General features: G+C 66.6%; 1 protein-coding gene across 3 annotated transcripts; it reads right to left on the reverse strand.

Annotated features, from left to right (window-relative positions):
• Positions 1–2,321: 2,321 nt before the first annotated feature.
• On the reverse strand, positions 2,322–15,100 carry OSBPL5 (oxysterol binding protein like 5). Of its 3 annotated transcripts, none has more exons than XM_040970842.1 (21): positions 14,971–15,100; positions 13,932–14,014; positions 13,414–13,494; positions 13,208–13,309; positions 12,564–12,767; positions 11,393–11,477; positions 10,665–10,818; positions 10,374–10,576; positions 9,798–9,984; positions 9,425–9,506; positions 8,332–8,430; positions 7,110–7,206; positions 5,750–5,848; positions 5,242–5,339; positions 4,979–5,068; positions 4,569–4,702; positions 4,300–4,485; positions 4,083–4,216; positions 3,742–3,882; positions 3,418–3,520; positions 2,322–3,072 (listed from the first exon to the last, which is right to left on the reverse strand). In XM_040970842.1, the coding sequence occupies exons 1-21, from the start codon at positions 15,098–15,100 to the stop codon at positions 2,934–2,936; spliced, it is 2,631 nt and encodes an 876-aa protein (XP_040826776.1). In that variant the 3' UTR covers positions 2,322–2,933. The 3 variants fall into 3 exon arrangements, with proteins under 3 accessions (XP_040826776.1, XP_040826777.1, XP_040826778.1); XM_040970843.1 differs by having other exon boundaries at positions 3,742–3,865; positions 4,081–4,216; XM_040970844.1 differs by lacking the exon at positions 12,564–12,767.
• Positions 15,101–27,698: the final 12,598 nt, after the last annotated feature.

The following is a 27,698-nucleotide window of genomic DNA, read 5'->3' on the forward strand; positions in this document are numbered from 1 at the left end:
ACATTGTGGAGTAAAGCAAGCCAGTGTTGAAGGGACAGGAGTGGGACCCACTTGGGGCTCTCAGAGCAGGCAAATCCGGGGGGCCTGGGCAGTGCTGGGGGAGCCGCACTGAGCAAGTGGTCAGGTCTGCTGTCCCTACAAGCCCAGCTGGCGCAGCTGCGGTCACCATGGTCCGGCAGGAGGCAGCCGGGGACACGGATCAGACCCGGAAGGAGAGTCTTCCTTCTGCTACGTCACTCTGTCACCCGAGCTGGGGCACGGTCATAGTCCAGGTCGCCCGAGCAGGTGCCAGGAAGTTGGCTCCTTGAGCCATCCCTTGGTCTGCTGTGACAGACCCTGACGTCAAGAGCCAGTGGTGTGGTGCGGTGGGGAGGTGGCCAGGTCAGGCAGCCGCACCACGGAAGGTAGACGGGACGAGATGGGCTGGCCCCGCTCCCGGCTGGCTGCGACCCGGCCAGGAGCCCCGGGGACTTCACTGTGGCTCTGACAAGTGACGAATGGCCCAGAGAGGCAGGTGCTGCCGTGGGAAGTCAGGCTTAGGCCCGTGCTTGCGCGAACTTTGAGCCCAGAGTAACTCACGCACACGTAGACCTTGAGCCTGGCCACAGTCCACACCTTGCTCAGGGCGCTTGGAGCTGGGGGTGTGTTGTTGCCTACACGCACACACTGGGTTTACAGATTTATTTATTCAAAAGGCAAAGTTACAGGGAGATAAAGGAGACAGAGCTCTTCCACCACTGGTTCCCTCCCCAAGTGGTCACAACCGCTGGAGCTGCGCCGATCTGAAGCCAGGAGCCAGGAACTCCTTCCCGGTCTCCCATGCGGATGCAAGGTCTCAAGGCTTTGGGCCGTCCTCGACTGCTTTCCCAGGCCACAGGCAGGGAGCTAGATGGGAAGTGGGGCAGCCGGGACCAGAGCCAGTGTGCACTGTATTTGAGGCAGCCACGCCAGCCCAGTGCTTCCTTGCTGTTACCTGGGCGTGAGCAGCCCCGATGCCTTGGGGCGCACTTCCCTGGCCAACACTCAGATTTAGCTTCCCCATGCCCCTCACAGGCCCCTCCCTGGGCTCTCCCCGTTCCCACCCCCAGCCACCAGGTCCTGGGGAGCTTGGCAGCCATGCTGGGCGGTTGGCAGAAGGAAGACTCTCCCTCCTGTCCACCTTGAGGACAGACATGTGGGCCTGCCGCGGTCAGTCCCGGGAGCCCGGCCCTCTGCCTGGGCAGCTTGCGAGGACCTTGCCTGCCCCAGGCCAAAGGGGCGATCTCACGCCCAGGAGCCCCAGGAAGGAGGAGGGTGGGGCCCCCACCCCTGCCCCAGCGTGCTCTGGGACACCTCCCCTCGCCTCGCGTACCCCACTCCCATCCCCCAACCCCAGTCATCATGTGGCTCAGAAGTCTTTAACCTGCCAATTCTGCCCTTAACAGAAGCTCCCAGCAAACTTCTCCCCAGAATAAACCCCTCCGCCCCGTTGGGTGGTTGAGGGCTGGGAGGGGAGGTCTGTGTCTCCCCCAGTGCAGGGAGGCCCCCACCCCACCCGGATGGAAGGCATGTGATTGGCCCAACAGGATACCCGCAGCCCCAGCCCTGGCCGGCTGGTTGCCTGGTCTCCCCTGCCCCTAGGGACATACATGTGCATCCTGGCTTCACCCTTCCCTGCTGGGGCCCCAGTGTGCCCACCTGTACCAGGGCAGCTGTGGCATTCTGACGGACTGAGCCCCTCTAGGCAGCTAGAATGCCCTCACCCACTGACCACGCAGTCAGCCGGCCCCATCCCTATCTGCCGACCACATGGTCAGCTGGTCTGTGGTTCCCATCCCCACCACACCGTCAGCTGGCCCCTGTCCCCATCCGCCAACCATGTGGTCAACTGGCTCCCATCCCCACCTGCCAACCACATGATCAGCCGGTCCCCATTTCCACCTACTGACCACGTGGTCAGCTGGCCCCATCCCCACCCACCGACCACATGGTCAGCCGGCCCCGGTCTCCACCTGCCGACCGTGTGGTCAGCCAGCCCCAGTCCCCACCTGCCGACCATGTGGTCAGCCAGCCCCAGTCCCCACCCGCCAACCACACGGTCAGCCGGCCCCCTCCAGGTCTGTACATGGGCCAGCCCCTCACCACACCCGGTCACTCGTAGGGGGCTTCTGCAACCCCGACGGCCCCCTGGTGTTGCCAGCTCCCCTGGGCAAGGGGGCCCATGACGGGCATGTCTCTATCCCCGCATTGAGCACAGACGGACACGGCGACCAGCTGCAGTTGGGGTGGACCACCACATAGTAGATTAAGGCTCTGCATGGGTACACAGCTGTAGCCGCACACGTGGGCCCGGGACACTGTAATGGAGCCCGCCACAATGTGGGAAATGGAAGACTGGTCAGGCAGGGCACAGTGGCACGCTGCAGTCCCCCAGACCACCCCAGCGGGCACCGCTGCTGGGCGCACCTGGCCTGTGCCCCCTCGCTGGCAGCACATCTACACGTGGGCAGCTGCTCTCTGCTGGGCTTCTGTCCGCACAGCCCAGAGGTGGACTTGGGACCCGGGATGCCCATTTCTCCCCTGGAATCCACCCAGGGTCCCTCCTGGGTGACCCCAGTGTCGTGCGTGAGTGGGGCAGCTCTTGCTGGTGACAGAGGACAGTTCTGGGGCTCCTGGTTGCTCCCACTCGCTGCTGCTGGAGTGACTGCCCTAAATCCACTGAGCTGCACGGCAAGTGGGGGTCGGCCCGGGAATGAGGGCGCGTGTGGCCAAGGACGCGGCATACGAGGAGCTGCATTTGGCTGTAGCATTAAGGCTGGTGCTGGGCAGGGCTGTGCGGGTTGGCCGTCCCCCTGTGCGCAGACCCTCCGTCCTGAGGGGCCGTGCTGGCCACTCCTGCCCCCGATGGGGCCGTGTAAAGTGCTGGATGCCCAGGGCCAGGCCACCCCAAGGCTCTATTTCAGAACATACGTAACCAAGAGCTGACATGCCAGGCACACGCACAGCAGGAGCCAGCAGCGCGGGCTCTGCAGCAGGCCCAGCGGCGCCGCGGGCCTGGGCTGCACCAGGACACTCACTGTGGCCGACAGGTACCTGCAAAGCAGGAGGTGGAGCTGTGCTGGAGCCAGCCCTGCGGCCTGGATGCCTGAAGCCACCCAGAGGGCTCCGGTGTGACACTGAGTGATGCCCACCCAGGCGGCAGTGCTGGGCAGGATGCCCACGTGCCCTGTAACCCCATGGCTGCAGTTCTGGCTTCGCAGGGTCTGAGGCCTCAGGGCTTGGCCAGAGCTGCCTAAGAACCCCATCCAAGGGAGTCCCATTGCATCCTCAGGGGCTGGACACCCCCTCCCCTGTCCCTCCCTCCCACGCACCCTCGTCACACCCTGGTGGACCGGGCACCTCCCTGTCCCTCCCCACGCACCCGTCTCTGGGACATACCTGTAGAGCTCCTGCTGTGCTCCCTGGAGGGCCAGCACGGCCTCCCGCAGGGCCTGCAGCTGCTGGGCTGCCTTGCGGCACCCGGGACACGGACCTGTGCTGCCTGGGTCCCAGCAGAGACAGCGGAGAGAGCCGTGAGGCCAGGCTCAAGCCTCACCCCTGCCCTGGAAAGCCTTCAGAGCACACTGGGGTCTCTCCCTGGGAGACTGCTGACAAGCCCTGGGGTCCAGCTGTCGTCAGAGACCAGGCTGGAGGGACACCCCTCCCATGCGAGGACACAGGCAGCCCCCTGATGACCCTGTGGGCTGGCGGGGGGAAGCTCACCGGCCGTTAGGTCCTCCTCCTGCTCCCCGTCTGAAAACTCGGGGCACGACTCAGGCGTGGAGCCGCTGCTCTCTGTGGCCTGGCTGTGGCCGGAGGGTTGGTCACTGGCCTTGCGCAGGCGCCTCTGTGGACAGAGGGGAGCTGCTGGACCGCCCACACCCTCCCCGGCCTGGGAGTGGCCACCACCCCACGATGGGCCTTAGGGGTCTCCTGCCAGGCAGCCCAGCCGCCGCCCATAGGGCTGTACTCAGTGTGGGTGGTCCAGTGTCCCTGTAGGACACCCCGGGGGAGCTAAGGGTCCCTCCTGCCCTCGGAGTGCTGGCTCCCCAGCCCAGGGGCACTGCTCACCTCAGGCCTGTGCCGCGGGCTGCCCGACAGCCTCGTATCCTGCACCAGGACCTCCCGCCGCAGCGTGAGCAGGACCCCATCGTGTTCATACTGGGCCACGTCCTTCGCGGGGTCCCAGGGGCTGCGGCTGCAGGGCAGAGCCCGCGTGAGGGCTGGCCCTGTAGGCGGGCGCCACCCGGCCACTCCCATGCCCCACCCTGGGGCACTCACTCCTCGTGGCGGTAGTGCCACTCCCGCGTGAGCGGGTCCTGCTGGAAGAGCCGGGGCGCCCAGGCCGTGGGGCTCAGCTGGTGCTCCCGGACGCGCTGCCGCTGCGCCTCCTCCAACGCCCACTTCTCGCGCGAGGCCCCGTGCTGGTCGCCCTGGCGGATGGCCTTGGTGACCGGTTGCCACAGCCTGCAGGCCACACAGCCGCCTGAGCAGCGGCCTCGGCGGCGCTCGGGCAGGCCCGCCCAGCCTCCCCTGCCCGCCGGCCTCACCGCTCCGACTCCAGCTCGCCCTGCTCGGCCAGCAGCACCGTGCGCCTCCGCAGCCGCTGCGCGCCGACCTGCCCGGGGGACCACAGGAGCTCGGGGCCGCCGCTCCCTGCCTCCTGGATGAACACATCCCGGTCCTGCCCAGGCCGGTGCCGTCAGAGGCCCAGGCTGCAAGCCGCGCGCCCAGGGCCCCTCGCCCCGGCCACCTTCCAGAGCCCCACGCCCGGCCACCCTCCCTCCAGGGCCCCTCGCCCTGCCGCCCTCCAGGGCCCCTCACCCTGCACCCTCCCTCCAGGGCCCCTCGCCCTGCCGCCCTCCAGGGCCCCTCACCCTGCACCCTCCCTCCAGAGCCCCTCGCCCGGCCCCAGGGTCGCCCCATCTTCACGCTGGCACCCGCCCGGGGTCCCCCGTACCCAGTGTCCACTGAGCGTGGCCAGGACTTCATCCCCACGCCTGATGGAGCCCGAGATCTGGTTGATGCTGGTGCTACCCGCGAAGAGTGGCTGCAGGGACGGGTGGACGCCTGTGAGGTCCTGGCTGGGGCCAGGGGTGCTTCTTGGGGCAGAGCCCCCTGGCACCCTGGCTCGGGGTCCCGGCTGTGGGAAAGGAGGTCCTCCCCGCCATGCCACAGCAGGGCTCCCGGGTCTCCCAGCCCCCCTCCACCGGGCCAGGCTACCTTGAGCTTGAACTCCAGGTCCACCTGCAGGTTGCTCTGGGCGCACTTGATGGCCACCTGGCCGCCCAGCTCCATGGTCAGGCTGCCGTATACAATGCCTGGGAAGAAGTTGCTGATGGGCAAGGGGCCTGGCCGAGGACCCCCGTGCCTGGTGCTGGCTTCACGCCCCGCCTCTCCGCTTCCCACCCAGCCTGGGCGTGCGGCTCAGGCTGGCCCCAGTGCTGGGAATGGCCTGGCCAGCCTCACCCTGTATGCCTTAGGCAGTGAGGACCGGGAGCCCTCCCACCTCCTTCCCCTCTCTGTCACTATGCTTTTTAAACAAATATAGCTTTATTGTTATTATTATTATTTATTTTTTTTAGATTTTCTTAAAGTCTCAGAAACTTGACTCAAAATCAAACAACATTAAAAGCAATGAGGCTGGGGCGGTGAAGCCACAAGGGAGCAGGTTGGCCACAAGTAGTGAGAGGGAGAGGGCAGGGCGCGGGCGCCTCAGGAGAGCCCTCACCTCTGTAATGGGCATAGGGCATGGTGAGCGTGTAGTCCTCCGCCCGCTTCAGGAAGGTCAGCGTGGCCTTGCCGTCCAACAGAGCCGAGAGCGAGTTGCCTGCAGAGGGGACAGGACCCGGGTTGCTGGCCAAGGCGGGCCTGTGCACCTCCCTCCCACCATGTGGCTCAGAGCCCTGTGTGTGGCACCACCGTCCCCAGACGCTGGTCACTTGGCACGGACTAGGGGTTCCGGACACGGGCAGTGGGGGGGACTGCAGGCATTCTTATCTAATCCATTAAACAGGCAGTGGGCCACTGGCCACTGGCCCACACAGCTCAGCCCAGCTGGGTGTGCCTGCCTTGGGGTGAGATGTGAGGGGCCAGGGGCAAGGGGCTGGGGCCAGGTGCAAGGGGCCAGGAGTCAGGGTCCAGGGGCAAAAGGCCAGGGGCAAAGGGCCAGGGTCCAGGAGCAAAGGGCCAGGGGCAAGGGGCCAGGAGTCAGGGTCCAGGGGCAAAGGGCCAGGGGGCCAGGGGCAAAGGGCCAGGGGCCAGGGCCAGGTGCAAGGGTCCGGGGGTCAGGACAAGGGGCAAAGGGCCAGGGGCAAAGCTCTGGCGGTCAGGACGAGGGGCGAATGGCGAGGGGCCCTGCTCCTAGGTCTGACAGTGTTCCTGCAACCTGACCCCTCCCAGGCCGCTTCCACGTAAAATTTGGGCAATGAGAGACAGGGCCACTCCTGCAGCCTGGCCATGCCCCTCGCATGACCCCGCCCCTCTCCCTGGCCACGCCCACAAGGCCCCTCGCCCGCGTCCGCGTCCCGTCCACCAGGCCCCGCCCCATCCGTGACCCTCGCCCCATCCGTGGCCCCGCCCCCATGACCCTGCCCGCCCAGGTGCCGCCCCTCACCATGACACTACCCACCCAGGCCCTGCCCCTCTCCCAGGCCCCGCCCCTCGCCATGACACTACCCACCCAGGCCCTGCCCCTCTCCCAGGCCCCGCCCCCGCCATGACACTACCCACCCAGGCCCTGCCCCTCTCCCAGGCCCCGCCCCTCGCCATGACACTACCCACCCAGGCCCTGCCCCTCTCCCAGGCCCCGCCCCTCGCCATGACACTAACCACCCAGGCCCTGCCCCTCTCCCAGGCCCCGCCCCTCGCCATGACACTACCCACCCAGGCCCTGCCCCTCTCCCAGGCCCCGCCCCCGCCATGACACTACCCACCCAGGCCCTGCCCCTCTCCCAGGCCCCGCCCCTCGCCATGACACTACCCACCTAGGCCCTGCCCCTCTCCTGGGCCGGGCCCCGCCCCTCTCCTGGGCCCAGCCCATCTCCTTGACCACGCCCCTGGCCCCGCCCCTCCCAGGCCCCGCCCCTCACCGTAGAACCGGGATCTGGCTGTGACGCTGCCGCTGATGCAGAAGCCGTCCTTGCGGTTGCTGACGTGGAAGGCGGACACGGGCGGGTGGTGCGACACCTGCGGGCGCACGGGGCAGCTCTGGAAGCGGGGCGCGCCCTCCTGCCACGCCCAGCAGCGGGGTGCTGGGGGGACCCCCAAGAAACCTGCCCAGGCCTGCAGGGAGGAACAGATCCCCCCACCCGAGGGAAATGGGGGCCCTGTGCCCCGACAGGGCCACGAGGCCCAGATCTGGGAGTCCCAGGCCTTGCAGTGGCAGGGAGGAGGCTCGCGAAGGCCGTACTGGGGTCAGGCACAGCACCCCCAAAACAGAGCACCCAGAGGGCCCACTCACAGCACCCAGGACCCGCCCACAGCACCCAGGGCCCGCCCACAGCATCCAGGACTCCTCCCACAGCACCTTGGGTCCACTCACAGCATCCAGGATCCACCCACAGCACCCAAGGACCCGCCCACAACACCTAGGGCCCACCCACAGCACCCAGGGCCGTCCACTGCACCCAGGGCCTGCCCAGAGCACCTAGGGCCTGCCACAGCACCCAGGGCCCAATCACAGCACCCAGGGCCTGCCCACAGAACCTAGGGCCCAATCACAGCACCCAGGGCTGCCCACAGCACCTAGGGCCTGCCACAGCACCTAGGGCTTGCCCACAGCACCCAGAGGGCCCGCCCACAGCATCCAGGACTCCTCCCACAGCACCTTGGGTCCACTCACAGCATCCAGGATCCACCCACAGCACCCAAGGACCCGCCCACAACACTTAGGGCCCACTCACTGCACCCAGGACCGCCCACTGCACCCAGGGCCCGCCCACAGCACCTAGGCCCACTCACAGCATCCAGGACTGCCCACTGCACCCAGGACCGCCCACAGCACCCAGGACCCACCCACAGCACCCATAACTCTGCCCACAGCACCCAGGGCTTGCCCACAGCACCCAGTGCCCACTCACAGCACCCAGGACTCCTCCCACAGCGCCCAGGGTCCACTCACAGCATCCAGGATCCACCCACAGCGCCCAGGGTCCACTCACAGCAATCAGGGCCCGCCCACAGCACCTAGGCCCCACTCACAGCACCCAGGGCCCGCCCACAGCACCCAGGGCCCACTCACAGCACCCAGGGCCGCCCACAGCACCTAGGGCCGCCCACAGCACCCAGCCTCCCTGCAGCCAACGCTCTTGCCTGCTCGGCCAGATAGAAGGTGTGGCTGTCGCTGTGTGGGTGGCACCAGCAGCAGCGGAACGTCTCCCCTAGGACCGGGTTGTAGGGCTTCTTGACTCCCTGTGGAATGGACAGTCACCTTCAGGGATCTACGGAAGAGGCCCACGCAGGGCCGACCCCAAGCTGGGCAGCTGGGTGCGGGTGAGGCGCTGCCTGCCGCCCTGGCCGCTGGGAGGGAGCCTAGTCTATCAGAGCACCGGCGTCTGACTTGAAGGACCGCCTCCTGGCCGTGGGTGCATCTTGGGCGGCCACGCTGTCCACTGTTGGCCCACGGATGACAAGGGCCCGTCCAGCGTGGGTGCAGCCCGCTCCAGCCCAGGGCTGCAGGCTCTGAGAGTAGGAGGAGGGCCATGGCCTTGACCCCTGTGGGAGTCTTCCCCACCCTGAGCCTTACTGCCTCGCACAACCAACAGGTGGCCAGGCCAGGGCAGTGGGCAGACCTGCAGCGGCTCCCCTCAGCCCACCCCAGCACGTCCTCTAAGCACTGAGCATGGGCGTCCAAAGGGAATCCCTGAGCACACAACAGCAGGCCCAGGTGCATGGGCCCCTGAGCACGTGGCTGGGGTCGGGGTCACGGCTCTGGTGTGCATGGCTGGGGTCGGGGTCACGGCTCTGGTGTGCGTGGCTGGAGTCACTATCCCTGGTGTGCGTAGCTGGGGTTGGGGTCACGGCCCTGGTGTGCATGGCTGGGGTCACGGCCCTGGTATGCGTGGCTGGGGTCACGGCCCTGGTGTGCGTGGCTGGGGTCACTGTCCCTGGTGTGCGTGGCTGGGGTCACGGCCCTGGTGTGGGTGGCTGGGGTCACGGCCCTGGTGTGGGTGGCTGGGGTCACGGCCCTGGTGTGGGTGGCTGGGGTCACGGCCCTGGTTTACCTGACTCGAGGCTGTTTCCTTCATGGTGGGCAAAGGGTCCAGCCCGGCCCCTTCCTGGAACTGGGGTCCCCATAGGAGTATCAGAGGTCAGGGTCTTATCCCCCAGCCGGGAGGCCCCGAAGGGCTGGTGGGTGAGCGGGACCCAGGCCTTGAGGACCAGGGCCAGTGGAGGGGCCGCTCACCTTGGGCTTCCTGGACAAGCCAGACAGGTACCACTGCAGCACGAGGCGGATGCGGCCGTAGGCGTTGTCCTCCAGCGCCGCCCTGCGGGGTGGCCTTGGCTCTGACAGGCCCTCAGGCCGCTGGACGCGCCCCTCCATGCCTCCAGCTGGCCACGGGCTACCTCTGCCCGACGGGGCTCCATCCCAGGGGTCCCCAGGGCCCAGCGCCCCGCCCCAGGAAGGCCCCGGCCGGTGTGCGGCCCCTCCTGCCCCGCGGCCCACCCTGTCCATCCCAGGACCCACCAGGGGTTCTGGTCCTCCTGGCCCTCCCTCCATGCCAGCCGTGGGAGCCGCGCAGTGGGCGGGCCTCGGGCGGTGGGTGGCACCTGCGCACCTGGACAGCAGGTGGGCGTGACTGTAGCAGTCGGAGAGCTTGTCCAGAAAGGAGCGCGGCTCCAGCACGCAGCTGGGCAGCACCACGCGGGACAGGTCCATGCTCGGCCGCAGCTGCCGCAGCAGCAGCCACATCAGGCTCTTGTTCTCCCACGACGCTGTGTCCACCTGTGACACATCGCCCAGTTGGGCCGGGGACACCCGTCAGGCCCCAGGGCACACCTGAGCTGGCAGCACCACGCCAGGCTCTCCTGCCCCGCTGGCGCTGCAGTGCGTGCTGGGCGCCTGGACGAGCCTCCCAGCTGCCCCTGCGGACTTCACCGTCCAGGGGCAGAGAGCTGTAGGTACTCAGTGCCCATGCTGGCCGGCCCCTCAGACCTAAGCTCCCTCGGACAGGTGCCCTGGGGTCTGGCCACAGCAAGGCACAGGAGGGCAGAGGAACTTCAGACAGTCCCAGCGTGGGCCTGGCATGACCAAGGGGGAGGCCTGGGTGACCACAGGATGGAGCCGGCTGGGGCAGAGGGAACGGGGCACTCTCCCAGTCCCCCAACCCTGGGGCTGGATGGGACCCTCACCTCCCCCAGTTCCTCGTGGTCCTGCTCCAGGTAGGTGGTTCCCCTGAGTGCCGGGCCCCCGGGGGGCTCGGAGCCATCGCTCCCGCTGTCCGTCTGGCAGCTGTGGGCCTGGACCTCGGCATCGGACTCCCTGCTGTCCTCTGCCTGCCACTTGTCTGAGGAGGCGTCATTCTTCAGGGGGGTCCCCAAGGAGGGGCCGTTCAGCCTGAGAGAGGGGGCACCTGTGGGTCCCGGCACAGCCCCGCGAGGGGACCCTGCTGCGTGTGGGACTGCCCGCCTCCGAGCTGACTCACGGGAACAGGTGATGGTCTTGGGGCAGGGCAGCCGAGGCGGGCAGTCCATCAGGCGAGGAGCTGGGGTCCGTGTCACGGCCCTGCTTACGCGTGCTCCGCTGCAGGAGGCTGCAGCTGCTCAGGGCCAGCTCGAGGGCGTCCAGCCAGCAGCGGCCTGTGGGGCGAGGCAGGGTACTGCTCCCCATCGGGAGCCCAGCAGCCCCCCAACATCTATTCACCAGGGAGCCCCTTGCTGCCCCACCAGCAAGACCTGGGCCTAGGCTGAGTGCTGTTGGGGCGAGGCTGCCGGGGCAGCCCTTAGGCGTAGCTGGGAGGTGGCAGTGGACGGCCCTGCACCTGCCGCCCCAGGATGCGCTGGCAGCGAGGGGCCCAGGGCGAGGTGGAGCAGCTGCAGTTACCGGGGCAGCCACTGGAGGGTGATGCGGGCAGGACACGCCCCTCCAGGGAGACCAGGGTGGTTGGTTGGTGTGCAGGCCAGGCAAGTGCCTGGGCTCCAGCGCCCTCATTGTTGGCTCTCAGGATGCCTGGTCTGGTGTTTGGGTTCCCTCCACCCTGGGGTGACAAGCCCTGTTCTGCCCCTGGGCGATCCCAGGCTCAGAAGGGGGCGAGCTGGGAGTGTCTCCAACTTCAGGCCATGTCCTCGATGGCAGTGGAGCGGCCGGTCCTGCGGCCACCTGCTCCGGCCAGGGCTGTGTCCCACCCCTCGGGGCGGCTGGCAGGGCACTCACCGTCCGACTCAGAGGCCGCCCGGAAGATGAGGTAGCTGCTGGGGAGGGGCTGTGTGATGGAGCCCACACTCTCGCCCTTGGGACCCTGCGGGGGCAGAGGCCGGGTCAGCAGCGGGCCCTGAGCCCTGCTGGACACCCCTTGGCGTGGCAGTGAACAAGGGAGAGGGAGGCACGGTGCCCCCAGGCCCGGCTTCCCGACTTCACACACCTCATCCCCTGCACCCCGTGGGACCAGCAGGCATGGTGCCCCCAGGCCTGGCTTCCTGACTCCACACACCTCGTCCCCTGCACCCCGTGGGACCAGCAGGCACGGTGCCCCCAGGCCTGACTTCCCGACTTCACACACCTCGTCCCCTGCACCCCGTGGGACCAGCAGGCACGGTGCCCCCAGGCCTGGCTTCCAGACTTCACGCACCTCGTCCCCTGCACCCTGTGGGACCAGCAGGCATGGTGCCCCAGGCCCAGCTTCCTGACTCCACACGCACCTCGTCCCCAGCACCCCGTGGGACCAGGAGGCCCTGGGCTCTCAGGGTGATGCCTGCATGGCTGCCTGGCTCTCCCTCTGTGGGGCAGCAGGTAGGGCTGCCACCTGCAGTGCCATCATCCGACATGAGCGCCACCTGGCAGCTCCACTTCCCATCCAGCTCCCTGTTAAAGTGCCTGGGAGGGCAGTGGCGATGGCCCTCGTGCCTGGGCCCCTGCACCCACGTGGAGAAGCTCCTGGCTTCAGCCTGGCCCAGCCCTGGCCGTTGTGGCCATCTAAGGAGTGAAATAGCCATGAAGATCTCTCTCCCTCGCTCATTTTCTGTAACTCTGCCTTTCAAATACATGAAATGTCAAAAAGAAAAAAACTGACTCGTGAATTTGGCAGCTCTGGGCGCCCAGATGTGCCCACCATCCCTGGCTGTGCACGGCCCTACCCCAAGGGCCCGGAGCCCTTCCTCTCCCGTCCCCTGTGCCCGGAGCCCCTCCCTCCCGTCCCCTGTGCCCAGAGCCCCTCCCTCCCGTCCCCTGTGCCCAGAGCCCCCTCCCTCCCGTCCCCTGTGCCCAGAGCCCCTCCCTCCCGTCCCCTGTGCCCGGAGCCCCCTCCCTCCCATTCCACCTTCACGGCCCGGAGCCCCTTCCCTCCCGTCCCACCTTCACGGCCCGGAGCCCCTCCCTCCCGTCCCACCTTCACGGCCCACAGGGACTGGTCGAGCGGGTGGAAGAGCTTGAAGCAGAAGCCGTCCTTCTTGGAGGGCCGCTCGATGAGCCGGCAGCAGGGCAGCAGCACCGTGCCCACCCACTGACCCACCGGCGGCGTCTTGTAGATGAGTAGGGCGCCCGGCTTGAGCACACACCACAGCCTCGTCCAGCTCTTTAGCGTACCACGGATCTAGGGACCCACAGGTCAGCGCCCGGGGCTCCCCTCCCCGACACGCCCCACCTCCGTGTGCTCAGCTGGGCAGTAGGCGGCTGCACAGGGCAACATGGGACAGGGTGCTGGTGGGTTCCAGGCCACACTGCGGCTGGGGCCACTGGGACTGCTATTCCCACAGTTCTGAGTTTCAGGGGAGCTAGACTGGCCTGGGAGCAGCCCCCCAGGGCCCCCCAGGTGTGGGGGTCCAGGCCCCTCATTGGAGGCGGTCTCTGGATGCACCCAGCTGTGCTGGGGCAGTGGACAATGGTAGAGACACACCTAAGGGGCGCTGGGAGCAGATGCAGGATTGGGGACCCCGCCACCCCGTGAGGCTGAGTGATAGGATGGAGGCTCCGCCTGCAGGCTGGAGTCCTAGGGGCCAGTGTGGGGCTCCGAGTGTAGGGTCACCCACCTACCTTCAGACTGTCGGCCATGATGACCACGCTGGGGTCCATGAGGGCGCTCAGCAGCTGCCTGCTGGCTCGCTTCTTCTGCTGCCGGTAGTTCTCCTTCTGGGCCTGGCCGGCACTGGGCGTCATGACTAAGCCAAGCACCCCCAGCCCAGGCCCATCTCCCCAGCCCCAGCCACCCTGCGGCCCCCGTTCCCCTGCCCGGGGCCCACCTTCAGAGTCTCCTTCTTGGTGACCCTGGCTGTTGGGAACACACAGTCCTTGTCAGAGCCATTACACAGCCTGGAGTCTGCCTGCGGGAGACAGGGGCTGGGTATAGGGGCAGGCGGGACTGCCCAGGCTGGGGGGTATCCACCACCCCAAGGGGCCCCCTCCTCCTTGTCGTCCCTCCCCTGACACTGCCCCCAGGGACCCTCCCCTCCCCCCCGTGACACTGACCGTCCCCAAGGACCCTGCCTCCCTGACACTCCCCGGGGAGTGCCCACGGGGGCAGAGGCTGCTCCACTTCCTGTCCTGCCAGGGGCATGGACGAGCAGGCAGGGGCCCTGGAAGCTCTCCCCACACCGTGGGCACGCAGGTCTCTGTAGGGGGCACTTCCTGCCCACCAAGTGTCCAGGCTGCACCCTGTGCCGCAGCTGACACTGGGACTGCCCGGGATGACCGGTGTGCTTGGGGCCACCCCACTGCACCGGGCCCCCGGCCCCTAGGCCTCCGACAGCCAGTCTCTTACCGGTGACACCCTGGTAGCAGAGCCTGGGGACGGGGGCCCTTCATCTCCTGGCAGGGACGGGCCGTTGGCTTCTGAGACCTTCCCTGCAAACAGCGGTAAGGCTGAGTCCGGGGCAGTGCCACTCAGTCAGGCCTGGGGCCTGGCGGGGGCTTGCCAGCATTCTGAGGCTTGGCTGGTAGCCATCAGCAGTCACCTCACCAGGGACCTACCATATCAGGGGCAGGACCGGGACAGGGCGCGGCCGCTGCAGGCTCCCCTCCAGCAGGCCACCCCACAGGCCGCTCTGCTCTGCCCCTGTGGCCCAAATCCTGCACTGCCCTAAGGACAGACAGCCCCAGGGACCCTCCCTCCTTCCCCTGACCCTAACTGCCCCCAGGGACCCTCCCTGACCCTGACAGCCCCCAGGGACCCTCCCTGACCTTCCCTCCCTGACCCTGACAGCCCCCAGGGACCCTCCCTCCCTGACCCTGACAGCCCCCAGGGACGCTCTCTCCCTGACCCTGACAGCCCCCAGGGACCCTCCCTGACCTTCCCTCCCTGACCCTGACAGCCCACAGCCACCCCTTCCCGCCCAGGGACTGGGAGCGCTCTGGTGACAGCTCTCTCACAGGGTAGGGAGGGGGCCGGGAGTCAGGCCGGGCGTGAGCGAGAAGGCGAGGAAGGCCTGGAGCCCACGCAGGGGTGAATATCACCCCAGGCATTCTCCATGTACCCCAGAGGCCTGGGCCAGCTGCCCTCTCAGAGCCCTGGACCCTATGGAGCAGGTCCTGAAGTAAGCCCATTGCACACATGGGTAAACAGGTCACAGCCGTGAAGGTCTGGGATCCAGGTTTCCAGGGGCAGAGGCTGCCCTGTGGGGCCAGTTCACCCCCTCAGCCCAGCAGGCACACCTGGCCCCCTAGGCTGGCCACGAGACCACCCTGCCTGGTGCTCAGCCTGCTGTCCATTAAAATCTCAGAACCGAGGGTCCACCCAGCAGGTGCCTCTCAGGCCGAGCCTGGCCGCACCCACCCCAGGGTCACGTTCAGGCCGCACCCACCTGGGCCCAGCAGGCAGAGCTCGGCGCTGAGCGGCAGGCTCCGGCTGAGCTTCTGGGCGCCTGCCTTCTGCGGGGGTGAGGCCGGCGGGCAGAAAGTAAAGCGGCGCCTCAGCAGAGCCTCCTCCTTCATGGCGTGGCCGCCAGCGGGCTTCTGCAGAGCATCGGCAGGGCAGAAAGGTCAGGCTCCATGCTGAGGCACCACAAGGGCCCCAAAACAGCAGCCCAGGTCCTGCCACCAGGAGCGGCCACTAGGGGGCACAGTCCGCCGCACCATGGGCCCGTAGGTGCTGCTGGCACAGGCTGGCCGTGGACAGGGGCTGCAGGCTGTGGACAGGGCCCTTGCTGGCCATGTCCTGTCCACCCCTGACCCTGCCACCCACGGAGGCTGATACCCTGGGGGAGGGGCTCCTAGCCCAGGGTCCCCAGCCCAAGCCTGTGGCCACCTGTACTTGAGCTGTCATAGGCTCTACAGCCCGGCTCCTGGTCCCCTGGCTCCGCTGGCGTCCAGCAGAGCTGGTACTCGACAGAGAGGGTCAGCTCGTGCTCACGGGAGTCAGAGACCAGGTCCAGCCCCCTGGCATGTCTCAGGCCATCCAGCCAGGGCTGTGAAGCACCCAGGCTGCCCTGGGCATGGGGGCCAGGGAGGCCGAGAGGAGAGCCGGATGCTGAGGGCACGGGCATCCACCCCACCTGCCTCCCCGTCTCATCTCGATCCCCCCCTGCCTTCCTACTGTCCCGCAGCCAGAGGTCCACTTGCTGGAGGGAACGCAGGCCTCGAGTCCCAACCCAACACAGGAATGAACCGAACCGTCGTTGGCAGCCCAGGGGTTGCCCTGCCGAGCCTCGGCCTGCTGGGCATGGGGGAGCAGTCCCTGCCCGCAGGCTTTCCAAGCCCTGGGTCACAGGTGCCTCGTGGGGTGGGGGAGAGGGGCTTCTGTGTCCGGAATTGTCCAGGTCACAGCTCGTGGTCCTCAGCCTCCACTTCCTCACCCCTGCCTCCCTGGTGGTCCACAGTGTCTGGGCCCCCGACACCCACCCTCTCACCCACTCTGCTCTGCCTACCCTTGTCCTGAGACCTCTGCATGGCCCTCACGCAGCCGGAACACCCCTTGCCCACAGCTCCATAGGCCAGCCCCTCCTCACAGTGTCTGGCACTGCAGGGTACCCGTTCACCACACAGCACGGCCAATGAGCCACTCTCCGTGTCCCGTTACACCTCGTCTTCCACAGAGGGTCGACTTTCTGGGCCAACCTGGGACCCTCACAGGGCCCTGGCTTCTGCTGGTGCAGGTGCCATGGGCCCTGGGACCCTGGGGGCTGTGGGTGCCCTGGCTGTGGCTAACTCATTCCCCAGTCCCAGTCCCTGGTGGCTGGCCTGGACGGCTAGTCCTCACCCATACCCTTCTGCTGACCTTCACACGTTCAGCTGTGGCCTCACTGGCCCTTGTGACCCTGGGGACAAGTACAGAAGGGGATGCTGCAGTGGGGGACCACCACGCCCACACCAACGTGGGGACCACCACGCCACACCAACGTGGGGACGGCCACGCCCACACGAGGGCCGGTCACGCCCACATGTCAACATGGCCACACCGCACAACAGCATGCCACGCCCACACCAGGGGCGGCCACGCCCACACGACTGCACGGCCATGCCCACACCCCGGCATGGCCACTCCCCCGCACACCAACAGGCCACGCCCACACAGCACACCTGCACCCGCCCAGAGCAGGTGGGTGATGGCACAGGCTGCGCTCCCACCCCAGCAGCCCTGCCCTCCGGGCACCCTGCAGGCGGCTGGGAGGCACCCCAGGCCTGGAGAGCAGGTGCCCCTGCTGCCCTCCCTGCCCCAGCTGCCTTCCACCCACCCGCCCTTGCCCTTGGCTGCCATCTCCATTCCCAGACTCCCGTGACCTTCAGGCGGCACAACGCCACCCTTGTGTGGAAAGGTCCCTGGCGCCGCTGCAGCCCTGTACGGATGGCCGTACCTCCTCCTCGGGAACCGAGTCCTGCTCACTCGCCCCACGAGTGTGGGAGCACAGCAGCCAGCGCCCGGGGCTCCTCTCAGTGCCCCTTCAGAGCACCCTGGTTTGGGAGCTGGGGCACAGGATTGTCCTGTGCACCTGCTGTCCTGATGGACCCTCGGAGCCCAGGCCCTGCCATTCACCCTGCCCCAAGCAGGAAGCTCACAGGTGGGGGCCTGACCTCCACTGGGGTACTCTGCCCCCACTGCCCGAGGAGACGCTTGCCTGTGTCCCAGGGCCCTCAGCACACTGGGGACCCCAGCATGAACACTCCTGGCTGTGGGCTACTGTGGGTTTCAGTGGGGTCCTGGGAAGGACGGACCCCCAGGAAATGAACCCCATTGCCGGCTGGGGCAGACTATAGCAACTAGTGGGGAGCTAGGTGGTCTTGAATCTGGCTGCAGAGCTCCAGCACCAGCCCTGCTTGCCCAGTGATTGGTCAGGTGGGGCAGCGGCTAGGCATGGCTGGCAAGAGGGATGGATACAGGCCCCGCCCCTGGACCCTTCCCATGGCTGCTGTGCAGCGTGGGCACCAAAGCCCACTGCTAAGTTCACCGGGGAACCAGGCGCCCTGCCCCCATGCCTGCTGCCCACCTGGCCTGGCCCTGGACCCACCTCCCTGGCCTGACCAGCCCCAGGTTAGGGCGCCCCCTTAGTGGAGGGAGGAGCGCAGAGGCCCTGGAGACCATGGGGTTGGGCACCCCAGGATGCGGGGTTGCTGGGGCTGGGCCTGGGGTTGTCCACTGTGTGGCAATGCACCTGTCTTCTGCTGCCGGCCATGGCTGCGAGGACAGCAGTGGCCTCATGTCCATGGTCTGGGTCCCTTGTGAGAGACCTGCCCTTTGGCTTCAGTGTCCCCAGGGGTGCTCTGGGTAGGGGTGGGGGCTCCGGGCAGGGGTGGGGACTCTGGGCAGGGGTGGGGTGCTCTGGGCAGGGGTGGGGGCTCCAGGCAGGGGTGGGGACTCCGGGCAGGGGGTGGGGACTCTGGGCAGGGGTGGGGTGCTCTGGGCAGGGGTGGGGGCTCCAGGCAGGGGTGGGGACTCTGGGCAGGGGGTGGGGGCTCCAGGCAGGGGTGGGGACTCTGGGCAGGGGTGGGGGCTCCAGGCAGGGGTGGGGACTCTGGGCAGGGGGTGGGGTGCTCTGGGCAGGGGTGGGGGCTCCGGGCAGGGGTGGGGACTCTGGGCTGGGGGTGGGGACTCTGGGCAGGGGTGGGGTGCTCTGGGCAGGGGTGGGGGCTCCGGGCAGGGGGTGGGGACTCTGGGCAGGGGTGGGGACTCCAGGCAGGGGTGGGGTGCACAGACAGGGCTGCTCAGCTGCTGGCCAGGGGCACCCTGGACAGGCCGTGCACTGCACCCCACGTGTGCAGGCAGAGACCACACCCTGGGTGCATGGTCATTCATGAGGGCAGGTCCCACAGGGGCCAGGCCCAACACGGGCACAGTGTGAACAATGCATGAATGCGGGCACCCGGCTGTACTGGCCACACAATGTCCTCAGTCCTGCGGGACCACAGGTCGCCTGGTCGCCACCAGGAACCCGCGTCAGGGCTGCCAGGCTGCCGGGGCCTGCAGGAAGGCAGGGGTGGAAGGGAAGCTTAGAAATGACACTCTCCCCTTACCCCTGCATACAGCCTGAGGCTTCCAGACCCCAAACAGCTCATGGAGCAGGGGCGGGTGCTGGCCGGGGCGAGAGTCCTCCAGAGGGGCCCTGCGTGTCTAGCATCCCTCATGGCAGGACAAGGACCCTCCCACGCTTGGAGCAGCGTGGCCCCTGAAGCCACAGAGCACGGGCCCTAGGCTCACAGCTGTGCTGCCCACCGTGCAGGCCGCTCCCATGACATAGTGTCTCACTGTGGCCCTGGGGCCCCCCGTACTCCCACCAGGGCACCCCACCACACAGGTGGGGGACATGCAGCTCAGGGACCTAGGTCTGGCTGCTTCCAGTCGGGGGTCTCTGCCCTCAGAGGGGACAGCCCAGGACAGCCTGGGTGAGATGCCACGTCCAAGACCTCGGTCCCCCGTCTCCAGGTGGCACAGACGGATGGCACACATCTCTGTGTGGCCTGCCAATGGGAGGGTGACCAGCTGGGGCTGGGCCTGGCGGGAAGTGGGGCCCTGCTGTGGGCCCAGGAGGGGCAGGGCCCAGTGGAAGTGCTGTCCAGGTGGAGTCTGGGAAAGGGTCCCAAGGCCATTGCCCTGCAGTGGACCTGGCTAGGCCTCAGAAATACTGTGGTGTCCAGTGAGCAGGGCCACAAGCCATCCTGAACGCCCCAAGCCCTTAACCGATCACCCCCTCATGTGCCATATTGCCCCAACAGGCGGGCACTCAGCTCCATGAGGGGGCGGCTTTGGCTTCTGGCTGCTCACAGAGGGGGCCCTTCTGTCCAGGGACAGACAAAGCAGTCTCTGGACACCCTCCCGGCAGCCTGGGACCTGGCCCTGCTGGCCCTGGCTCCAGTGGGGCCCCTCCATGGGCCATTGTCACCCCTCCAGGCTGAAGTGTGGGCAGTGCACATGGCCCGTGCCAGCACACAGGCTTGCAGGTAGGCGACCCCAGGCTGGCTGGTGCTCGAGGGGCGGGTCGTCTCTGGAACCCCCTGCTTATGGTTCTCATTGAGTCTCACCAGCCCACTTGCACCTGCTAAGAGGCAAGGGCTGGGTCACAGAGCATCTGCCATGTGCCAGGCCCTGGGGAGACAGCCTGTGGGGACCGCCACGGTCCAGCTGCCTTCTCTGAGCCCTCCCTGCCTCGGCCAGTTGCAGCCCGTTCCCGATCCAGCCCTCGCCCTGCCTGGGGGCACAGCTGGTGGACAGAGCTCACAGCACCTTCCCAGCTGTGCAGGTCCGCAGAGTCAGGAGGCAGAAGCCCAAGTCCGCTTCCCCATGTGCAGGTGAAGGCTGCACATGCCCAGCCGGGGCCCAGCGCCATAGATGGCTCCCTCTGCTCCATGGGCCTGGCCCGTCTGCTGGCACACTTCCCTGCACCACGGCGGGGCTGGGGCTGGCACACAGAACACCTTGTATGCCAATACGCAGGCCCAGCTACAAGCATGGGCAGGGAACGCTGGGACCCCAACATAGTGGCTAGGCATGCTCAAAGACCCCCAACATGCTTGCAAAAGCACACACAGGTCAGGGTGGCTTCAGGATCCCTGGGTGGGTGTCTGTGTGTGTGCGCGCAGGGGACCTTCCCTGGGGAGCTCAGGATGGCCAGGAGGGCAAGCAGGTCAGGCTGTGGGTCAGGGGCTCCCCGCCCAGCCGGCTGCTTTGTCAGTGTCTGGACACAGCCTGGGCAAGATGGGCCAGCATTGGCCTTCTGGGTACCCTGCACCCTGGAGCTGCAGCCCCCCACACATGCAGGCAGACAATAGAGCCAGCCCACTGGAGCTGCCAGCCTGCAGGGCAACAGTTGCCCAGGCCAGGCCGCCCTGGTGGGGCTGCCACCTGAAGATGCCTGCACTGCCTTTCTCAGTCCCTGCCAGTTTATGCCCCCAGACGCGAGGTGGTGCTGGCAGGTGCAGCCAGAGGCGGCCCGGCTCCTTGCACTTAGAGCCACGGGGCCCTGGAGTTTGGCTGTCAGACCCCAAGGAGACGCAGGCACAGGCGGGCAGATAGATAAACCGTCGCAAGTTAGTGAACCCGGACACAGCCAGGCTTGCTGGGCCCAGGAGGGGTGGGGGGCAGCCAAGCACCCCCTCCGATCTCCCAGCCCCCAACTCTGGTGGCTTCTGGGGTAGCCCAGCCCCGCAGCCAGAGCAGGGGGCTGGCCGGCTCACCCCTCTCCTGACCTTGGGGGCCCTACCTGCAGTCCTCAGGTCCCGGGTCTGCAGGGGTGCCAGCCCGCGTCCATAGCCTCCCCTCGGCCAGGCCCGCACACCCTGCCCAGCCTCGCGGGGCGCCGGCCCGTCCCTCCCGCCGGTGCCTTTCAGCCCCACGGGCGGGGAGCCGGTGCAGCTGGGCGCGCCGCTTCTCGCACACGCCGGCCCCACCCGTGCCAGGGCCGTGGCGGGACACCCCTGCTCCGCGCGCGGGCCCAGGCCCCGGCTCCCAGCGCCGGCGGCTGTCAGGGTGCGGGCGGCGCCCCGCGTCAGGTCGCAGGCTCTGCGGCTCCCCGGACCCCCGCAGCCAGGCCCGCAGGACGCTCTGGGGCCGGGCTCGGCGCGGTCCCCCGCAACCCTTCCCCGGGCCTGTCCACGTCCCGTCCTCCGCCCCGCCACAGTCCCGGTCCCCGCGCTCCTACCGTGCTGCGCGCGGGGGCTCGGCCCGGCGGGCTGGGGGCTCCGTGGGCGGGCGGCGCGGCCGGGCTGCAGGAAATGCCAGCGGACGAGGATCGGGCGCGCTAGGCGGAGCGAGGGAGCGGCGGAGGGCGGAGGCGGGCGAGGGACCAGGGCGCGGCGGCCGCAAAACCCGGGCCGAATCGGCCGCGCCGGAGCGGGCGCCGGGGGACCCCGGTTTCCTCAGGAGCCCGCCCACAGCAGCCGCTCAGGCCTGGCTCGGCCCCCTCCCCGGGCGCACGTGCAGCCGCGGCCTGGAGGCCAGGAGGGGCGCGTGACGGTGAGTGGGGTCACCCATCGGGGTGGCCAATGTCCACCTCAGTGTCAGCAGCCACTGGAAGGCGGCAGGATTCCCCCCAGAAATCCGCCCGTGCCCCCGGCTCATCGTCACCCTTTGCCAGGGTTCTGACCGAGAACCTGCCCTCTTCAGGTTCTCTGGGACACAGGGGACCCTGTCCTTGCTCCTCCAAGCATCTCCCTCTGCAACCTCCACAGGGGTGCGAGCCTTCCACACCACCCCCTGCCCGCCTCCCTGGCAGGTGTGCCAGGCACAGGCAGCCTCCTGGACACGCGGGGCCTTTCCCACCAAGAGCCCTGGCAGGGCGGACCCCTAGTGCTGCCTGGAGCCACCTGTCCTGATGTCTGGGGCAGGGGATGCTGGGGGTGGGGTGGGACACAGCTGGAGCAGTGATGGGAGGACCTGCAGAGGCCTCCACCTGCCCCTGCGCCCAGCTTCCCCAGGACTGGCCTGGCCCCTCATGGTCACCTGGGTGACCTCTGCCTGTGGCCGTCCCAGTCTGGGTACCACTGTGGAGGGCGTGGCCACTCTCCCACTCCTGCTCACTGGGCCGAGGTCTCAGGGCTGTGCGGGCAGCTGTCCCTTGAGGCTGCGTTTCTTTGTGGATAGCCGACCTTAGGGAGCCCGAGCTGGAGGAGGGTCTGGACGGGGGTGGTATGGGTGAGGACAGGGTAGGCGGTATTGGGGTATGGTCAGACCTCCCTGAGTTGACCTGACAACCTCCAGCCATGTGCCTGGACACACCCGTGCTGGACACACCTGTAGAGCCCCCCTTCTTGCCTGGTCCTGGCGAGGCAGCGGGATGCAGCAGACGCCCCCCCACCAGGGGCTCGGCTGGATCCTGTGGCCACAGGAGGCTGGTTCCATTGCTGGGCAGCAGCTTGCTCCTTCCAGGCCGTGGCCTCCTCGCCTGCCAAAGGGACACGGTGTGTGCTGGCCAGCCGGCAAGGGCGAGCTGCGGCCCTCAGGGCTGGGCCCCCAGAGACCATGCGTCCAGGTGTATTTTACAGAAGGGCACACGGAGGCGTGGTGGAGGCAGGCATTGGCCAGCAGCCTCTGCGGTTTGGCCCACTCCATTCTGCACACAAGTGGCTGACTCTGTGTGTGGGGGTGGGGCGGGAGCCGGCTGGGCGGCCAGGATCTGGGGAGGACACAGGGGTGGGACCCTCTGACTGCTCCTCTCCAGCGGGGGGCGTCTGAGGTAGGGTGGGGGTTGGGGTCTGGGGCAGCAGACTGCAGACAGGCACAGCTGCCCGAGGGCAGGCCTGTCCCAGAGCTGTGTGCCTTGTGTCCTGGCTGATTCAAAGTCCCTGAGGGACAGGGCTTCAAGAACCGGAAAGTTCCAGGCAGTGCACTGGCACCAACAGAGCTGGCAGTGCACTGGGCGCCTCCCACTTGGGCCCAGGTCACCCCCTTCTCACATCCACAGGCTCGGGACCCAGGCTGCAGGGGCACACCCTGTCCCCTCAGGCCTGGCCCTGGCTGCACGGCCCATCCTGTGGCCTCCATCGCTGCTGGGGACCCATGCCTCTTCTGCCATGCTGCCATGGTGTGGTGGAATGGGACAGGGCAGGGATGTGGCAGGGGGGCTCTCATCTGGTCTTCCCACCCCCACACAGCATGTGCCACACTGCCAAGCCAGTGGGAGTGCAGGGAGTGCAGGGTTCGGTCAGGGCTGGCTGCCGGTTCTGGCGGGGCTGCCCATGACCTAGCCCTTCTAGAACAGGCCTCTGCTGTGTGCCGTTCTGGCCCTTCGTCCCTGCCTGTCGGCCTCCCTCTGTCTCTCTCACACTCAGACACACATACATCTATCTTCCAGAAACTCAGGGTCCTGCTGCTGGCAAACACCTGTTCATCAAAAACCATGGAGCCCCACCTCTCTGGGCAACAGCGCTGGACTCCCACCCGAATGGGCAGTGAGACATGCTCTTATTTATTTTTAAAAATTTATTTATTTGAAGGAAAGAGAGGCAGAGAGCTTCCATCCTCTGGTTCACTCCCCAAAGGGCCACAATGGCCTGAGCTGAGCTAATCCAAAGCCAGGAGCCAGGAGTTCTTCCGGGTTTCCCACGTGGGTGCAGGGTCCCAAGGCTTTGGGCCGTCCTCAACTGCTTTCCTAGGCCTCCAGCAGGGAGCTGGATGGGAGGTGGGGCAGCCGGGATAGGAACAGGTGCCATGTGGGATGAGCAGGTGGTGGCTTAGCTCATGGTGTCAGCATAGCCCCAGTAGGGCCTAGCTGTCTGAGTGCCTTCAGCATGGCCGGGAGGGGCCATGGGTGCTACCAGCAGTGGTAGCACCCATGGAGGGAGGCACCCACCATCACAAGGCTGCTGTGCCATGAGCATGACTTCCAGTGTGGTGGCCCCTGCCCCAACCCCGCTGGAAAGACAAGTCCTGCTGTGGCCTGCCAGCACCTGCATGGGGCGTGGCTGTGAGGCTGTGATGTGCCAGAGGCCTCTGAGGGGCAGGACTGCCAGTGGCAGGTTGTGGGGGCTGCCACTTGGAGGCGCTGAGAGGGACACATCACCAGGTGTTGAGTGGGCATGGTCTGGGCACAGCCCTGGGGAGTCACGGTGGGGTTCCTCCATGATCCAGGATGAGAATAGGGAAATCCTTGTGGCACAGGACCCTGAGGCTTCACCAGGAGCCTGTTCCTGTCCCTAGGAGGCCACAGCCAAAATGGACGTCAGCCCTGGGAACCATTCTCCTCTGGGTCCTGGGAGGGCCAAAGACACAGAGGGAGAGGCTGCAGCATCAGAGACAGGGAGGCAGACCACAGGAGCCAGCCGTGTCCATCCGGGTGGCCGGGATGTCCACTGCAGGTCAAAACCTCCGACTCAGGTCACTGTGACCGACACCCCAGGTCCCTGTGACCAGCACCCCAGGTCACTGTGACCGACACCCCAGGTCCCTGTGACCAGCACCCCAGGACACTGTGACCAGCACCCCAGGTCACTGTGACCAACACCCCAGGACACTGTGACCAGCACCCCTGACCGTGGGTCACTGTGACCAGCACCCCAGGACACTGTGACCAGCACCCCAGGACACTGTGACCAGCACCCCAGGACACTGTGACCAGTACCCCTGACCGTGGGTCCCTGTGACCAGCACCCCAGGTCCCTGTGACCAGCACCCCAGGACACTGTGACCAGCACCCCAGGTCCCTGTGACCAGCACCCCTGACCGTGGGTCACTGTGACCCACACCAACCCTTCCTACCTTTCTTCCTAAGATTTGTCTGTATCGGAAAGGCAGGTCAGATTTACACAGAGGAGAGACAAAAAGAAATATCTTCCATCCACTGATTCAGCTCCCAGGGAGCTGGATGGGACATGAACCTGTGACCTTATGGATGCTGGTGCTTGCAGGTGGAAAATCAACTAGCAAAGGTCACCCATCAGCCTGTCTTCTACACTTTTTGGGCTAAAGTAAATATTTCTTTCCATTTTCCCACAAAACCAGAGTCTGAAGACTTCTGTTGGGGATCCAGGGAACCACCAGGAGTGGGAGGTATGTCTACTCCCACCAGTATGTCTTCTCCTTCAAAACTCCAGTACTGTTATCATCACCTCCACCACCACCTCCACCACTGACTCCACCACCACCTCCACCACCACCTCCACCACCGACTCCACCATCACCTCACCATCAGCACCTCTGCTCAGCCAGAGTGAGTCCCCCAATGCTCAGCTCTGCTCTGTCCTGGGGCTGGGGGCACCCACAGCAGCCCTGCCCCTTTCTGTCCCCTGGCGTGTGTGTGTGCGTGCACCAGTGGCTGAGCCTGCCCTGAGAGCCTGTGACCTGAGGGTACTTCCTGCCCCACACAGCTGGCTGCACCAACCTCACGCTCAGAATCCACAGCTTTCCCATACGTCTAGGCAAGGTTGAGCTCCCAGGGGAAATCACGCCTGTGGGCCAGCATCCCCCATGGCAAGGCCCAACAATCCATTGGAACCTTCTGCATTAGCAATGGTACAGGCTGGGGAGTACAAGGCTGGCTCCACACACAAACACCACTCAGCATGACCAACGGGCGAGGGGCAAAGCCGGCTCAGCACTCGGAGGCCACTCGGCATGGCCAACGAGGTTGGGGGTACGAGGCCAGCTCAGCACCAGGAGGTCAGCTCAGCGTATCCGACCAGTCAATCGGGCCAGCAGGAAACAGTCACGTGACCGCTATGGCGTGTGATGTCACCGTCCACATGGCATTTTCCACAAGGTGTGCACATTGAGGGCCCCTGGGATCTGTCATAACTCCTTTTTTCTTTCCCTCCTTCCTTTTTAGATAGAAATATTTATTTATCTAAGAGGCAGCATTACAGAGTAACACAGAGAGCGCTCTTCCACCCTCTGCTTCACTCCTCAAATGGCCACAAGGGCCAGGGCTGGGCCAAGCTGAAGCCAGGAGCTTCCTCCGGGTCTCCCACATGGGTGCAGCGGCCCGGGCGCTTGGTCCATCCCCGGCTGTCACCCCAGGCCTAGGCAGGGGGCTGGCTCAAAGAGCAGCTGGGACTCACACTGGTCCCCTGTGAGAATCCGCATGAAGCTGGTTGTTACAATGTTAGTGTAGCAATCGCAACTAAACCTAACCCCCATAGGCTGCTGCTTTCTGCAGCTGGACCCGCTGGGAGGGCAGGGCAGCCAGAGGAACCAGGGCTGCTTAGGAAGAAACTGGGGGACCTGTGCTGGCCAGTGCCACTCCAAGCAGTAACGCAGTGTGGTGTCTGCCAGTGGGATTGTCACAGGCAGAGTCGGGCATGTGTGGCTCACAGGGGCTCCCCACGTGGGGCCGGCACAGTGGCACACTCCCGGCACGCCAACAGGCAGGCTGGAACAGCAACCTCAGCTATGCCTTCACCTCAGTCACCTTGGGAGCAGTGTGGCTCTGCGTGGGGCTTCCGCCACTGCACGCAGCTCACCCCGAGGGAGCAGAGTGCTGTGCCCTCAGTGGGTCCCAGTGTCCAGGGCCACAGCGAAGGACAGGGAAAGGGACATTTCAGCTGCTCAAGGCCAAGCTCACCCTGGCCAAGATGGGCTCTGGAAGCTGGGGACGGGCCACAGCTGGCCACCATGACTACCTTGGGGAGACATTTCCTGCCTCACCCACTCTGCCAATGGCACGCTGCCCCCTGGGCAGCCGAGGTCCTGCCTGCTGTGAGCAGCCGTGCAGCAATGTCACAGTGGTTCTATGTGGCCCAGCAGGATCTTCCCATTCCAGGAAGGACAGATGATTGCTGTGGCTGCTCAGTCCATGTTGGTGACCTCACAGCTCTGGGCCTGGTGAGGGCACGGTGGGCAGTGGGTGGCAGGTGGCAGAGCCTGGAAGGGACCCTGCAGGGCCCATGCTGGTCCTGTGACCGCCTCCTCTGCGAGGCTCCTTCCTGGGCAGACCCTTGGCAACCGCAGGGTTCCATGTGGTGTGAGCCTGCACCTGTCAGGGCCATTAGCCTGTGACTCAAATTCAATCCATGGCAGAGCTGAACAAGCACATGGCGCACGGGTACCCTGCCCAACCACCTGAGGAACAGGCCCTGTCAGCATGCGCCTTCTACTGAGAGAAGGAAGCCAGGGCCGGAGGCCCACACCCCACGTGGCTCATGTGGTATGGGGGGGGAAACGACCGAGGTAGCGGATAGGGACCCCCTTCTGCCAGGGCTGGGGTGAGGGCAGGCGAGCTGGGGGAGGGCAGGTGGGCTGAGCTCCCCGACCCCAGGATGGACCGACTCAGACTGGGGTCTCCTGTATGCTGATGAGGCCCTGGCGACACTCCTGCTCCCAAGGGCAGCAGAGGCCATCTGTCTAACTAGTGTCACAAGGCATACAGAAGTGGCCAGGTGCCAATGATGCCAGCTGGCCTACCATGCTGGCTTCTCCCATGAGCACCAGCCCCAGTCCTGGCTGCTCTGCTTCTCATCCAATCCCCCGTAGAGGAGGACCCAGTGCTGGGACCCTGCATCCCCGTGGGGGACCCGGAGACCCAGTGCTGGGACCCTGCATCCCCGTGGGAGACCCGGAGACCCAGTGCTGGGACCCTGCATCCCCGTGGGGGACCCGGAGACCCAGTGCTGGGACCCTGCATCCCCGTGGGAGACCCGGAGACCCAGTGCTGGGACCCTGCATCCCCGTGGG

Source organism: Ochotona curzoniae, unplaced genomic scaffold (genome assembly GCF_017591425.1).
Source record: "Ochotona curzoniae isolate NIBS_2020 unplaced genomic scaffold, NIBS_Ocur_1.0 scaffold_4937, whole genome shotgun sequence".
NCBI lineage: Eukaryota > Metazoa > Chordata > Mammalia > Lagomorpha > Ochotonidae > Ochotona > Ochotona curzoniae.

Coding starts and splice junctions, on each gene's coding strand:
- OSBPL5 (XM_040970842.1), bottom strand. CDS start 15,100: ATGAAGGAGGAGGCTCTGCTGAGGCGCCGCTTTACTTTCTGCCCGCCG. Junction 10,819..11,392: donor GGCGGCCTCTGAGTCGGACG/GTGAGTGCCCTG, acceptor CTCGCCCCACAG/GCCGCTGCTGGCTGGACGCC. Junction 9,985..10,373: donor GGACCACGAGGAACTGGGGG/AGGTGAGGGTCC, acceptor TGTCCCCGGCCC/AACTGGGCGATGTGTCACAG.